The sequence below is a fragment of the Humulus lupulus genome, chromosome 5 (assembly GCF_963169125.1).
Source record: "Humulus lupulus chromosome 5, drHumLupu1.1, whole genome shotgun sequence".
In the NCBI taxonomy this organism is placed as follows: Eukaryota; Viridiplantae; Streptophyta; class Magnoliopsida; order Rosales; family Cannabaceae; genus Humulus; species Humulus lupulus.
In genome coordinates, this window is record NC_084797.1 from 98,877,209 (window position 1) to 98,893,264 (window position 16,056).

At 36.0% G+C, this 16,056-nt stretch overlaps 1 protein-coding gene across 6 annotated transcripts; it reads left to right on the forward strand.

Annotated features, from left to right (window-relative positions):
• Positions 1-8,273: 8,273 nt before the first annotated feature.
• On the forward strand, positions 8,274-11,090 carry LOC133777546 (urease accessory protein F). 6 transcript variants are annotated; one of them, XM_062217210.1, is made up of 3 exons: positions 8,274-8,546; positions 9,153-9,231; positions 10,163-11,090. In XM_062217210.1, exon 3 carries the CDS (start codon positions 10,168-10,170, stop codon positions 10,915-10,917), a length of 750 nt encoding a protein of 249 aa, XP_062073194.1. In that variant the 5' UTR covers positions 8,274-8,546; positions 9,153-9,231; positions 10,163-10,167; the 3' UTR covers positions 10,918-11,090. The 6 variants fall into 6 exon arrangements, with proteins under 6 accessions (XP_062073194.1, XP_062073195.1, XP_062073193.1 ...); XM_062217211.1 differs by having other exon boundaries at positions 9,165-9,231; XM_062217206.1 differs by having other exon boundaries at positions 8,275-8,546; positions 10,140-11,090.
• Positions 11,091-16,056: the final 4,966 nt, after the last annotated feature.

Sequence of the window (16,056 nt, forward strand, 5' to 3'; positions counted from 1 at the left end):
TAAATGCGTGGGAAAGCTAAAGGAATTTAAGCGACCAGAGAATAAAGAATTTACCTCCTTCAGTGAAGGCCAAGTTGTTGGCGACCAGATCTGTGGTTAAAAAGTACTCCTGGAAGTACTTTCCTACATTGGATTTGTAGGTGGTCTCACTCAGGAAAATGCGAGTCAATTCCTGATGGCAGAAATGAAAAATCCCATGTTGTTTTGGTTGGGGTTGGACTTGAGATCGAACAAGTAGTTGATCTCATGTGGCGTGGGAATAGGCCACTTTTTATGGCTATAAATGATATAGAGAGCAGAAAGCGTTCTATAGCCAATTATTTGAAAGGGAGTGACCCCGAAATAATTGGCCACTCCCTGGTAAAAAGGATGGAGAGACAAGATTGCTCCTGCCTCAATGTGGTATCTCGACCAGGCGCTGAAGGCGTCGTCAGGCAGGTTTGCTCGCTGGTCGACGATGGGTTTGAATAAAGTTACCCCAGGAAGTCCGTACTTCCTGAGGTAACTGGTTAGCATTCTAGCAGTAATGTTGCTAGGGGGTGCAACGTACCACTCGACGTCTGGTCCAAGGACGTCCCGGGGTTGGGCTTGTGTTTAGATTCCTGGCTCAGGGGTATTTTCAGCTCGACCGCTGGTCGAAAGAATTTTAGCCCGAGGATCAGGCTGATTTGCTTGAAGGTTGGTTGGTTTCTTTTTCTGGGCGGTGGATTTTACTCTACCCATGTTTGATGGACTGGTTGAAGGTTTGTTAGATGGGGTATGGGAAAAAGGAATCTCCGGAATGAGTAACGACGATTGTTCTTCGTCCTCGAGCAGCTGAGCGAGCAGGTCATCGTCGAAGGGGAGATGAGAATCTACGGAACAAAAGACCAAGAGGTGTAAAGAGTTGGAATAATGTTGCTCATGTATAAAGTTAAACTTTTATACAACCAACAGCATTCTAACAAAAACACTAGGTTTTATGCGAACAGTTTGGAAAACGGATCAAAAAGCAAGTAAAAAGTTTTTCAGGAGAAACTTTTTCGACTCTGAAGGAGCAGGAAAAACTGAGCTTTTCTGCAAGCTTAAAAATTCAATTTTACGCCCTAAATTTATTATCCTAACTACCAAACTGATCCTTAACCTTTGCGAAGTATTATTTCATGCTCAAATCTACGCCTTTTTACCCAAACAAGTTTTTCAAGAATAGTTAAAAACATTCAAGAACTCGGAAACTCAGAATCTAAAATGGAGATAAAATAGATATTACATGGCATCTCAACAACTGAAAAGTTCGAGAAACTTACTTGTATAGAGGATGGAGTAGAGTTCTATGATGGTAAGTCGATTTGGCTGGGCAGGAACTTCGTGAATCGTCAAAGACCGTCCGAGCTTCTGAAGATATTACGCCTTGTTCTTCGGTGTTCTTAAGGATAAAGGTAAAACGTAAAAAGTGAAAAATGATTTTGAGGGATTATTTATATTAGTCGAGGAGCAGTTACCAAGGCAATCATGAGGGTTAACTTTCCAAGGCATGGGTAAGTGCAATAGCCGTCAGACCACTTTTGGGAAACCGAAAAGACATGATTAATTGCATTTTTCGAGAAGGCATGGACGGCTCTGATAGATTTGATGGGGCATGCGAAAGGTCGGTCACCTAAGTTTACTTTATGTTGGTTGCAGTAAAATTAACTTGGGGGGCAAATGTTCACCCAAAAATGGCTCTTGATGACGTGGCAGGAATTTCTTACACGTAACTGGCACGTGGCATTTTTGAGTGAAGGGATCCTGTTCGATCATCAACCAGATAATTATTGATTCGTCAGGTCTCGCGATTGGGTGCGACCAGTCTGGTCGCATACTTTCGTTTATTTCTTTTGAGATACACAATCTTGTAATAATTACATTTATTATGTTTCTTTTTATTATCTTGATACGCTGATCTTAAGTGTAATTAAGGCCCATCGGCCCATGTAACCCTCTTGAGCCTATAAATAAGAAGAAGAGGGCTCAAGGAAGGGACTTTTTGAATTTTTGATCTTTGTATTCAGAGAGAAAAGCATAGTGTGATTATCTACCAGAATTGTAATCCTCCCAAGGCTTGTGAAACTCAAGAACTCTAGTTCTTTGATCACATTATTGGGATTCAATATCAATAAGAACACGAAGTGGACGTAGGTCATTACCATCTTATTGGGGCCAAACCACTATAAATTGCTTGTGTCATTTGTTTTCCATTTGATTCTCTTCTTGATTTATTTTTGTTCTTTTTCGTTTATTTAACTCCGTGTCGTTGGCCAAATCAAGGTTCAACACAACACAAGCTAGTCTAATGGAAAAATACAATTTAGAGCTCTATTTCTGTAACTTTCCCTCAGTCGTGGCAGTCGAGCAGCTGATGATGTACACTCCGCCCCCAGAGCTCTCCAAATCATGGTTGGTCCAGTTTCCTTTTGCCTTTACCTGCACCACGTAGCACCCGTAAGCCAAGGCCCAGCAAGAAACCCATAAACAACAAACACATATAGCAACAATAGCATTTAATCAACCTTAATCAAACCAATTCAATTTTCAACAGAGTACAAGCATTAAGCTAAACAATGGTAAATATATATTCTCAAGCATACATCTCAATCAGTAATACAAGTGTTCAAGTGTCGACACCCTTAGGCCAAGCCCTCTGTTTATTTAGCTGACCCCGGCTCACATTGGGCGAGCTGCGTCCAATACGCTTATCATCAGCCCCGACACCCTTAGGTCGTACTTTCATATTCCACATAACAGATATATAACTCACAGAATGCATATATTCAATTACAGTGAATCTCAATCCCAATGACAACCACATGGGTACAGTTTTCTTACCTCGAATCCCGAGCGATGAGTAAAGAGCGGTCTCGAGCACGAACCTCAGTCCTGAGCCTTAACGATAATCCTAGTCACAATAACAATGAGTAACTATCAATTTCTAATCAAAATAAATATTTAGGGAACAAATATTAGCCTCCAAGACCTCGAATTCTATTAAACCAAGTAGTAGAATTCATCCCGAGCGCTTAGGTTTGAGTCCCCGAGCCTCCCCAAGCCTAAAACCTTGGCTGCCCCTTATTTTCTATTTAGGGCCGCGACCTGCCCCTTAAACAGAGACCCAACCCTCCCTGCTGGAGGGCATGTGCTGCGACTTGCACCCCACTGGGTCGTAGCGCGCCTGGCGGACAGAGGCTCCCAACCTCCTTAAGCACGTGGATCGTGGCACCTGAAGAACTGGGCCACGACCCGAGCCCCCAAACCCAGAAAATCCACACTTGTTCAGCATTTTCCTCAAGCCTAAACCCCAAAATTCAACCGCAATTACCATTCAAAACCAAACAAGTCCAGAAATAAGACCAAGACTCCCAATTACAAATCCTAAGCATAAAACACTAAAAAATTCTACTGAACCTATCATCCCAAACCAACAATTAATCCATCACTTAAAAACCCAATCAAACTCACCCATCAATCAAAGTTCCCAGGAAAAAAAGATAGAACCTTACCTTAGGTTGAAGCCTCACCCTTCAGTCATCACCTATTTTTTCCTAGCTTAAATTCCACCTGGTTTCCAGCTCAAATTCTTCAATTTTGTTCCTTGAATTTTCTTAACTTTAAGGCAAAAGAGAGAGATGGAGAGAGAGAGAGAAACCGTAAGTGAGAGGGAGAGAGAGAGAGAGAGAGTTAACAGTCTGAGAGTATTATGGGTACTACCTAAAATTCCACTAAGCTTATCCTTAACTCTAAAAAGACCAAACTGCCCCTTGAATTACTTGGCCCTCTAATGATTTCTAAGGGTAAAACGATCATTTTCCCGATTCCCACTAATTCCTCAAGTGTTCCTACCATTTACCAATTAATCCTGTTGTGTCCAATTAATTACCAAATACTTATTCATTATTCAATAAATCCCATAATATTCTCTAAATTCCCAAATACCCCTAGGCTTCCCCGAGCTGGGTATTAAACCTCGTTGTGACTATTTCGTTAATCCGCTCACTAGGACCGTCTTGAGCCATATACTACAAATATATCCACATAATAATGTGGTCTCAACTATTTATCATACATAATCACATTTATGCCCTTAACGGGCCAAAATTACAAATATGCCCTTATAAACAGTAAATGACCCACATGCATATCTAATACTCATAGACACGCATATAATATATTCACATAATCATATAAATCATGCATGCCACATAGTCACGCATTTAACCAATTAAACACATATATATCCAATTATGTCATCCTCGCACGCTAACCAAGACACTAAACTCTATTAGCATTTTTGGGTCGTTACAACTTCTTTCTACAAAATATTTATATTTATGTATAATGTACATTATTTATTTGTTTAATTTATATATAAGGGTAAAAGAAACATTTAAAAATAATGATAATTTGATTAAAAAAATAATACATAATAGTTGAGTGAATATTTTGGTGAAAATAATATAAATTTCTTCTCATTCCATTCCATTACATTTCATAATATATAAAATATAATAATCCTTATTCAGTTACTAGTTCCAAAGTTTGTACCAAACAAAAGAATTAAAATTCCATTCCAATTAGCATTAGCATTACCATTCCATTTTTGTTTTGCAACCAAACGTCACCTTAGTTCCTTGTAAATGATATTTCAGTAAACTAACATTAATTAGTGAAATAAGATCTCTATCATTTACCACCTTGAACCAAACTAAAAGGAAACTATCATTTTACTTCTTCATTAGAAGCTATAGATGTTCATATCTATGATTAACACTCACACTCAATTATACTATTGAGTTCCCAAGATGTAAGTATGGGCTAGTCCGTAGGGTAAGCTGGTAATGAACAAGTCAAAGAACTCAAATAATACAATTAGTTAGAATACTAATCGCTCAGAATTGAGATTGAATTGACCTATGGTCAACTATATGATATGACTAGAATAGATAATAACGGTATGTTTACTTATCCAATCTACTGTCAATATCAGTCCAGTCCGATATAACAAATACATCTTATCTTATTTACTTTGCTAATGTTCTGGAAAGAACATAACACTACAATGTGTAAGTAGATCATATCGTAGATTGGAAATTCAGTGTAAAACTTGTGCACTGACTAATCTTAGGACTAACTTATGTTTGAACATATAATCATATTTATATTCCATTGTGATTACACCACTATAATTATGATTAGCTATATGATCGGGATTTAATAGAAGTTTATATTAAACAAATAGTCATGAAAATAAAACATGTGAGCGAAGTGATTGACCAAGACAAAAATGATTTCTATTCTTTTATTGATAATAAAATGAGATTACAAAGAAATTGGGTTTTAATTACGGCGTAAAACTCCAACACTATGCTCTTCAAGCTTCCTTCAAGCTCTCAACGAAAGAACCAACTTAATTTGAAAGAATAAAGGAAATACTGGGAATAAAGGAAATACTGGGAAAGAACACAATGATTTTACGTGGTTTAGACTATAGAAAAAAAACCTAGTCCACCAGTCTCTATTATTTAGTAAGATTGAAGCTTGTTTTATCAAGCTTCAATGATGATTCTTAGACAACGTATATATTGCACTGAGTTACATAGTTTCTCTCTCTACAAATTAGACCCTTTACAAGGAGATACCCCATCTCTATTTATAGAGGCTGAGATCATTAAAGTTAATCATCTATCATTAATACAAAATTCCTCCATCTTGGGGTGTTAATGCTGAATTAATACAAAAAGGACTGTACTAAATAAAGACTATGATCCAGGTGGATTGGACGGGTCGCATTGCAGAAATTCGCGTACCAACTTTATGGGGAACACATCTCTGACTGTCACGATGCGACACATGTTTTGCCCGTGTTAGGCGGCGTTGTGGGAAATGTCAATTGTCGAGTGTATGAACTCGACATCACTAATCGAGGTCCACCAAAAGTTGTCAGATGATCTTCTTATGGCCCGCACCTGTAGTGACTGACACCTGGCAGCTATCCCAGGTTTGAGGACTAGAATCCTGGACCTGGGAGATGAGCGAGTGAAGAGAACTCCTCGGGACGTGGCCTCACCTGGGGACATCCTCGCCTTGAGGACAGACCTCAGGGCATGGTCTCACCTGGAGACATCCATGACTTGTCCGACTTGGGCTTCTTGGAGTGGTTCACACTACAAGAACCTCATGACTTATCTTACTACCAATCACTCTCAATTGCCACATGCCGGATGGTGAAAGTGCGGACAAGAAATATATAAATTTATTTTATTATTGGAGATTTAAGCATTAAAGAACTTGATAATATGTGCAATTGGAACTTGTTTATTGTTATTAGATATTTAAATTTAAAAAGAATATTTTATTTCAATAATTACGTGATTTATTAGTCATAAGAGAACAATATGTATTTTAATACAAATTATTATATAATTTAATATTTTAAAAAATCTGTACTAAAATAACCGATCCAATCTGCATTATTGGAGATTGAATTAGATTGTATTTGAATTGTTATGCAGATTGGATTGAATTTGAAATATGTAATTCGCAATTAATGTGGATCGGAAAAATTATGAACAAAATGTATGCTACTTCTTTTTTCTGTGTTTAAATAGTGAATAGGAAGGATGAATATAGACAACTAGTTTCTTTTGTACAATTCAGTGTGTGAAATGTAAGTTGTAGTTGATATAATACTAGATACAATACTAGGTGTTCCAAAACGAAATTGCTGAAAATAAATGAGATGTTTTTATACTTAGTATTTTAGTTACTATTATTGTTATATATTTTTTTGTGAACTTTATACCTGTTGACTGTGTTTTTAGCCAACGACGTGAGAACGTCAAATACGACAAACCTTCAAGAGAATTTAAGTAACACAGACAGTTCAAACAAGAAAAGTAAATAACACACAAGATTTTTATAGTGGTTCAGCCCCGATCAATCGGTAATAGCCTAATCCACTTAGAGTTGTGATTATAGATCTGTACTCAAGATTAGATGGACTGAGCTAACTGAGTTTCTTCAGTATAGATTGCAAAAATACAAGAATCCTTTCAAATACTAGCACTTTCTCTCTCTAGAATACAAAGACCCAAATTTTCTCTCTCTAGAATACTCAGACCCAAAAGTCTAGAAAGAAGAAGAAGAAGAAGCCCCTCTCTAATCCCATAAGCCCTCTATTTATAGGCTTAGGGTCATACATACGGTATCCCCTAGAACCGGGATATTTTATTATACTTATTACATTTAAATTACAAAAAAACATTCAAAATGTAACAAACCCCCCATTTGTGGGAAGAATGAGAGATTCCCGCATATCTTGTTGAAGTTATTTCTGGGAATCTTGACTTAGTCCTCCTCTAGCTAGTTGATCCACCTCCTACTGACCACCCATGCAAGTGCTGGTCGGACATGTGCATGGTGGTAGGACATGTTTTTGTGGGTCGGACAAGTGCATGGTGGTAGGACATGCACTCCTCTCCTCTAACATGGCACTCTCCTCTAGCATGCCATATCTCTCCTCTAACATGGCACTCTTTTATTTGGACAACCAGACACTTGTTGGACATATGTATAAAGACCAAATTCTTGGGCTCTCCTCGGACCACATCCTTGGGGTCTCCTAGGACCACTCTCTTGGGGTCTCCTAGGACCACTCTCTTGGGGTCTCCTAGGACCACTCTCTTGGGTTCTCCTCGGACCAAAGTCCCTTGGGTCTCCTTGGACCACACCCTTGGGATCTCCTAGGATGCACTCTCCTTAGCTCTCCTAGGACCACCTCCTTGGGGTCTCCTTGGACCACACCTTTGGGATCTCCTAAGATGCATTCTCCTTAGCTCTCCTAGGACCACCCCCTTGGGGTCTCCTCGGACCACACCCTTGGGATCTCCTAGGATGCACTTGGCTTGGTTATGACATCTTTCAAGCAGTCCAAACTCCTCACCAGTCTACCGGGTCACTTTATCACAACTCTGAGGAGTCAATGTATTTATTGACTATTTAATATGTCTTTTACGGACCATGTACTGCCATTTGTCACCTCTATTGCCACGTCATCAATCTTCATTTTTCGGGATAACAATACCTAATATTTATTAGTTACTATTTCTGTTATCCTATTTTTTTTAAAACACTCGTAAGTGTAAGTGGTACTTTGAGAAATGTGTCTATAAAAATTGTAGGGACTAATTTTGCTTAATGAATCTTATAGCTCGGTAATCCCATTTATAAATTAAGAATTTATATTCCATGAGGCCAATAACCCTTTTCCAATTTAAAACCAAGGGAAATATATGGATAATCACATTATTCCTTAATTTGTTCTCCGTTTAGCATTTTTCATTTTGTCTGAACTCTGAACGGCAAAGAAACACCGCCCCTCTCCTTGCACGACCTTCCCTGCCGTTGTCTTGCCGACGTTACCGTGTCTCCATCTCAGTCTCAGGCGCCGGCGCAACCTCGAACCCGTGTCCATTCCCATCTTTGTTCCTTTTGCTTTCGTTCTTTCTATCCTTCCCTGCAATCTTCTTCTCTAGGTAGTGTTTGGTTCTTCTTCTTCTACTTCTTATGTGATTACTTGAACTTATTAGATTATTAGATTTGATTTGGTTTTTCTTATTATTTCTAATGTTTCTTAGTATATTGATCTGAACGAGGATGGGCTATGTATGGAGTTTTGGGTCTCGAATTCCAATTGCCCAGTCTATTCTTTTCACTTTCGAAAGAAGAACCTAACTTTTATTAATTTTCGTCCTTATTGACTGAGACTATTTCCTCAATACTTTTAATTCTTACTGGGTTTATTGATCTAGCATTGAAATTTTGAAAATGAACATTTCCAGGGATAAGCTAATAATTGTTTAGCATAAAAAATGGTACTGAAGGCCATTTGAAAAATTGTTTTTAGTATAGGAAACAGTACTAATGTTTGTAAAATAAATGTACAGAAGGGACAAGATGAAAAGGAGATCACATCAATGAAAATCAACCCTTAATAAATCTTAAATAAACAACTAAATCCAAGCAAGTTGAAAAATAATTATTATTCTTAACCATTGTTTCAAACTGATTCAAAGTGTCTTCCTGTCTGTTTTTCTTTCCTCCTATTAAGTAGCCTTTACATTGATACTTAATGTAATTAGGGCCTTTCACAGACGCAAAAACCCTGGTATTTCTGGGAGCATCAAAGGAGCTTATATATCTCTTCAACTAGATAAAAGGGTAACCATTTAAACTCTAGCCATTGCTTAGTTTATAGCATTTTGCAAATTATCTTGTTAAAAAAATGGCAGCCCTTGTCAATAATTTAATTATCTCTATGTTCTTCCAATTTTACAGTATGAAAATGCTTGCTAGATATAAGCAGTTATCAAATTCATCGTGTCAGCTTGGATAATAATTATATATGCTTAATTTTCTACTGTTAAAGGTATCTAGATTGAGTGATTATCTTCTTCGCCACTTTGCAGCAGTGGTTTAGTGGTTTATAATTATGTTAGGCATTGTTTATTTTTCATAACATTTGTATTTGGGTTGCTAAACTTGTATAATTAATTATGATTTATAATTATAATTATGTTGGACTAGCATAATTTTTTCTTTTTTCGTTGAATTAAACATTGTCATGTATGCATGCTGTTTATTGGAATGAAAGAATATCAAATGGTTTTTGCATATTTTAATGTCTTTCGTTTTCTTTTTCCTTCATCTAGAAAATTGGGAATTTTTTTTAATGTGTAGCTGTATCATATTAGATGCATTTGTGTTGTGTCTGTAAATGTTAGGAATTGTGGCTTATGTCGTTGCTCCCAGCTTGTTTGTTTAGTTAAACCCTCGTTTGAGTGACTTTTCTTACCATTGATAAAAATAAGAAGGAATTAAGAGGATACAAAGAATTGCTCATTTGAATACTCATGTCTCACTACTATATGTATATATGAAGAGGGGAATCGGATCGATCACATTATTACAATTTTCTTATTGAGACAAAATTACATTTGCTATGAATTTTGTGGTTAGATATATTTTCTGGTGTCTATTTACAATCATGAGCACGATCAAATTATCCAATCTTATGCTTGTTCACACACACACATATATATATATGAGTTTTTTTGTTTGGTATACAGTTAGAACGATGCCCGATTTGCAGATTTAATGGAAATAGACATGGAGATTGAAAACCCCAATAATGGTTTTGATTCCTCAGACTCGGCTGCTTTGCAATGGAGCCAATGGCAGCTCTTGGATTCCATTCTCCCAACTGGTGGGTTTGCTCATTCTCTTGGTCTTGAGGCGGCAATCCAAGCCCACTTAGTCTCAACTCCTCAACACCTCCAAACCTTTATAACTCACCTTTTGGACAACACTGGAAGCTTACTCCTTCCTTATGTGTATTCCGCAGCCATGTCGCCTGATGGGCAGACATGGCACAAACTAGACAAAATGTTGGATGCCACGCTAACCAATCAAGTGAGTCGAAAGGCATCCGCTGTGCAAGGCTCTGCACTTATGAGGGTGGCTGCTGCCGTGTATTCAGAGATTCAACCTTGTCTTAAAATCATGAGAGATGCATCTTTGTGCTCGACTTCTGGGAAAGTACTAGTTTGTTTCCACCATGCTCCCATCTTTGGCCTTGTCTGTGGGGTTCTTGGAATAGATGGTACAACTGCTCAGAGAGCTTACATGTATACGACGATGAGAGATGTGATATCTGCAGCAACAAGGCTCAACTTGGTAGGACCCTTGGCTGCTGCCGTGTTGCAGCATAGGATGGCCAAGGTTGCTGAAGCTTTGGTGCTTAAATGGATGAATCGAACAGTTGAAGAGTCATGCCAGATTGCTCCTCTTCTTGATACTGTTCAGGGTTGCCATCCCTACTTGTTTTCTAGACTCTTCTGTTCTTGAGTCATGAACAAGGCCCAAAATATATTACATTGCAATTTAAGTTACTAATTCTCTATGTAATTCTTTCTTCTCATGCAAGAGATGATTGAAAAATTCAGTTCCAATACAACAACGATTTGACCCATGTTTTCTCATAAAATTTATTTTAATTCGATTGGTATTTATTCATGGTTGATTATCAACAAATGGAGGGCCAATCCAACACAATGCTATCAGCCAGCCTATCACTTTATCTTAGTATGTTTATGCTCTGTTCTAGTTGTAGCTTCTAGGATAAAGTAGCTGAAAGTTGTCATATTGTTCCACATGTATCATAAACTGCAATGTCTTGTTTCTATTGACTTGTTCTCATATGATGGTCTTTGTTTTGGATTTTTTTTTGTGTGCTAATATATTTTGTCTAATAACATTTGAAATTTTAGGGTCTTATTGGTTTGCGATTAGAAAAATGTATTTTTAAAAAGTTAGACTTTGAAATGAAAATCTGAATTTAGTGACTAAAAACATGTTTCTGAAAATATGATTGGTTTAATGTCTGTAAACTGTTTTTGAGTTTTAAAAAACTGAGTTTGTGATTGGTATTAAATTTGAATATGTGATTGGTTCAACTGAATTTGAATATTATTTTAATTTTATATATTCTATATACATAGGTTGTATGATATTAAATTTTGATTTATCAATAGATTTAATTAAGTAAAATTTAATAGAAATTAAAATTTAATAATAGTACATTGATTAAATTCATAAATTTGCATCAGTATATATATGTGCTTTATTGCTTCAGTATATATAAATATATATATATATATATATGGGTGCACTTTTAATGGTTATTACCCATGAATGGTTACTTTAATATTAACCATTGGATTAAGATCAATGATTCATATTTATAGTTGTTAATTAATATTTCTAAAAATAAATTTTGATTTTTTCAAATTTTTGGAAGGGTTACATGATGAAAAATATGTATTTATTATGAAAATATATAATATTGTAAACTTTTTCATTTTTCAAATGTATGTCAATTTCTAAATATAACTAGTGTTTCTCATTGGTTGAAAACACCATTAATTATGGCAAAAAAATAAAAATAAATTCGAAATTAATATAGAAAAAAAATATTTACTTGTTGGTGACTTGCTAAACCAAGTCACTATGTTGTCACATCATCATAATTGTTAGTACCCATCTATGGGTAGTAACTTGTTGGTGACTTGCTAAACCAAGTCACTATGTTGTCACATCATCATAATTGTTAGTACCCATCTATGGGTAGTAACCATTGAGAAGTCTTCCATATATATATATGGAATATTTTTCAATGGTTACTACCCCATAGATGAGTACTAACAATTATGATGATATGGCAACATAGTGACTTGGTATGACAAGTATAAATATTTTTTTTCTACTTTAATTTCGAATTTGGTTATTTTTTTGTCATAATTAATGTTATTTCCAATTAATGAGACACTAGCTATATTTAGAAATTGACATGCATTTGAAAAATGAAAAGTTTACAATATTATATCTTTATAATAAATAGACATTTTTCGTCAGGTATCCCTTTCGAAAATTTGAAAAAAATCAAAATTTAATTTTAAAAATATTAATTAACAACCATACATATGGATCATTAATTTTAATCCAATGATTAATATTAAAGTAACTATCCATGTGTAGTAACCATTAAAATTGCACACACACACACATATATATATATTGACACACAATAGAAGCAAGTCACGATGTTTTCTCGTTTTCAATTATACAGGCAAAAGTTTAAAATCAGATTTTGATTTTGTTTTAGGAAATAACTAACCAATCATGAATTATTGTGGGTCCTACTTATTTTTAGTTTTTGGAATCATAAAATTGAATCCTAATAAGATACTAATCACACCCTTATATTCCTCTTGTTTCTTTTTGAAACTATGACCCTTTTTTCATTAATACTATTTGTTTTTTTTTGGTTAAAAATAGGAAAATAGAGTGATTACTCACCTGATTACCTCCTGGATTCTCTAGTCCTCAAGAGGATAATTAAGTTTACCCATTAACGGAGTGTTTGGAAAGCCACCTTATGATTGGAATGGAGTGTATTTCGTGGTAATTACTAAATTTGGCATATTTGGTTAACTAAGTAATTACACATTAACCATGTAATTGGAGGAAATTATAGTGCCCCAATTACATTTTCTAATTCTCATAGAAATTGATAAGAATTGGGTGTAACTACTAAATATTATTGATTTTAAATAATAATTATTACATAATATTATTTTACTATATAATTACTATCTGTCTTGCCAAATATGACTATTAATATCACTTGATATTCAAACACACATTGTATTTTAAAATAGGGTGTAATTATTATGTTGCGTAATTACTAACCCAATAATTACACAATGACATCTAAACATGTTCTAAAGGAAGCTCTATATGGTCGAAGTAACTATCTAAGGAAGAAAAAAGATTATGTTATTGTCCAAAACCACTACATGATGTGACATCATATATTTGTGATAAGGTACCACTTATTATGATATAATAAGTGATATTTTAAATTCAATTACACATGAAATGTAAAATTATGTTGTGTTAGATGTGATGAGCTAGCACCTTGACTCCATTGATATCAGGTTAGTCTTCCAACATCTCAAGTAAGAATAAGCACATTTTTCGCACGTGTTGCGTGCTTCATGCACACTTCCTTTCCTAACAACTCCTGTTAGTTCTAAAAAAAAAGAAAAGAATTCATTTTGAAAAAAAGTCAAAATTTGGATGGCCAAGGCCCACCTCAATAAATGAGTCTCTCTGTCCTTGTTTATAAGTGTGTCCACGTATCAAGACTCACTAGCCGAGATACTCATTCTTTCCATAGGTTCTCATCATGACAAGACAAATTCCAGCACTGATGCTCACCCAAGCATTTCGTCCGAATAGCTCCTCTCACGGCCTCAAGGACTTTCACTCATTCATGGTTCAATCCTCAAGACATCTTGACTCCACACATACTGGTTGTCCCTTAATACTATATGCCAAACTTGTAGCATACACCAGACTTTTGTCCCTCTCTAGTATAGTGCATTCATCCCATACGTGCATACTAACAAGAGCCACGAATAGCCACCAATGCCATATCGTGTTGAGCCTCAAAGCCATTGTCCACCACTTCTCTTGGAGGTCTAGGTCACGTCCTATGCCAATGGCAAACCTACAGGCTAAGGGGACTTAAAATAAATAAATAATTAAATAAAATTGAGAGGCCAAGTGAATACTTTTGAAAAAAATATTAGAATTAATTTAGAACAAAGTAGTTTATAATTTATTTTTTTCAAAATTTGGGGGCCAAAGCCCACCTCAATCTATCAGCCTGTTTGTCCTTGTTTATGAGTGCATCCACGTATTGAGACTCACTAGCCAAGATACTCATTTTGCCCATAGGTTCTCATCATGACAAGACGAACCCCAACAATGATGGTCTCTCAAGCATTTTCTCTAAATAGCTCCTCTCATGGCCTCAAGGACTCACTCATTCACGGTATAATTATCAAAGCATCACGACTCCACACATAGTGGTAGGCCCTCAAGACTATCAGCCAGACTTGTAGCATACATCAAATATATGTCCCTCTCTAGTATAGTGCAGTCATCCCATGCGTGCATACTAACAAGTCCCACAGATAGCCACCAATGCAATATCGTGTTGAGACTCAAAGCCATTGTGCACCACCTCTCTTGAGGTCTAAGTCACGTCTCATGCCATGGCATAAGGGGATTTTAATAAATAAAATTAAGGTGCCAAATCAATACTTTTGAGAATGAAAAAAAAATGACAAGAATTAATTTTGAAAAAAGTAGTTTGTAATTTTTTTTTTCAAAATTTGGGGGCCAAGGCCCACCTCAATCAATTAGTTTCTTTGTCCTTGTCTACGAATGCATCCACGTATCGAGACTCACTAGCCAAAATACTCATTCTGTCCACAGGTTCTCATCATGAAATGACAAATCCCAACACTAATACTCACCCAAGCATTTGGTCTGAATAGCTCTTCTCATGGCATCAAGGACATTCACTCATTCATGGTCTGATCCTCAAAGCACCATGACTCTACACACAGGCACATAGCGAGTAAAGGAAACCCCACTAAAATTATAAAATATTATTTATATAATATTAAATGAATATAAGTATTGAGAATAATATAAATCAATTTACTAAACATATAAAATAAGCCCCCACTCAAGAATTAGCCCCATAATTTAAGATGATCTGAAAATTCAAGAATCATTAACTTTCATAAGGGGAAAACTTCCACCGAGAAGGAACTTAGAACTTTTGATAATTGTTAATTATGTGTTTATATGTTTAAACCCTCACTGCAAATAATTGATGGCTCCGTCACTGTCACACAGTGGTAGACCCTCAAGACTATCCGCCAGACTTGTAGCATGCATTTTTCTGTCCCTCCCTAGTGTAGTCATCCCATGCGTGCATACTAACAAGTCCCACAATAGCCATCAATGCCATATTGTGTTGATACTCAAAGCCATTGTGCACCATCTCTCTTGGAGGTCTAGGTCACGTCCCAAGCCAATGGAATACCTGCAAGCTAAGGGAAACATACTTACGAAGTTCAAGTGGTTCACTTTGACGCACTATCAAGTTAGTCTGATAATGTCCATAAATCATCCTACTCGTGGAGACATACAAGTCTCTTCATGTTCCTTGAAAGCCCGTTGTACAAGTGCACCATGACCACTAGTAGCTCACTGGCTGGTGGAAAGCTTATACCAAACTACTCCTTCTAAAAAGCATTATGAGCTTTTACTGTTATGCCAATATGTATGATTTGGCTTTGAAGATATGAATTAATAAATACAAAATCTTTAAATCTCCAATGTATGATCCATCATTGCATCCATTGACTTTTAAGTATGAGGTATTTCATTTTCATTATTTTCTAGAACATCATTGAAGATAATTACAAAATGTTATTGTCATACAAACTAGGTAGCAACATGCACAACAACATACACACCAACCTAACTTGTAACGTGCCTACAAAACTTGCTCGTTACATTGCGTATCTGATCGGTTAGTAATTAGAAAATTGTATTTTTAAA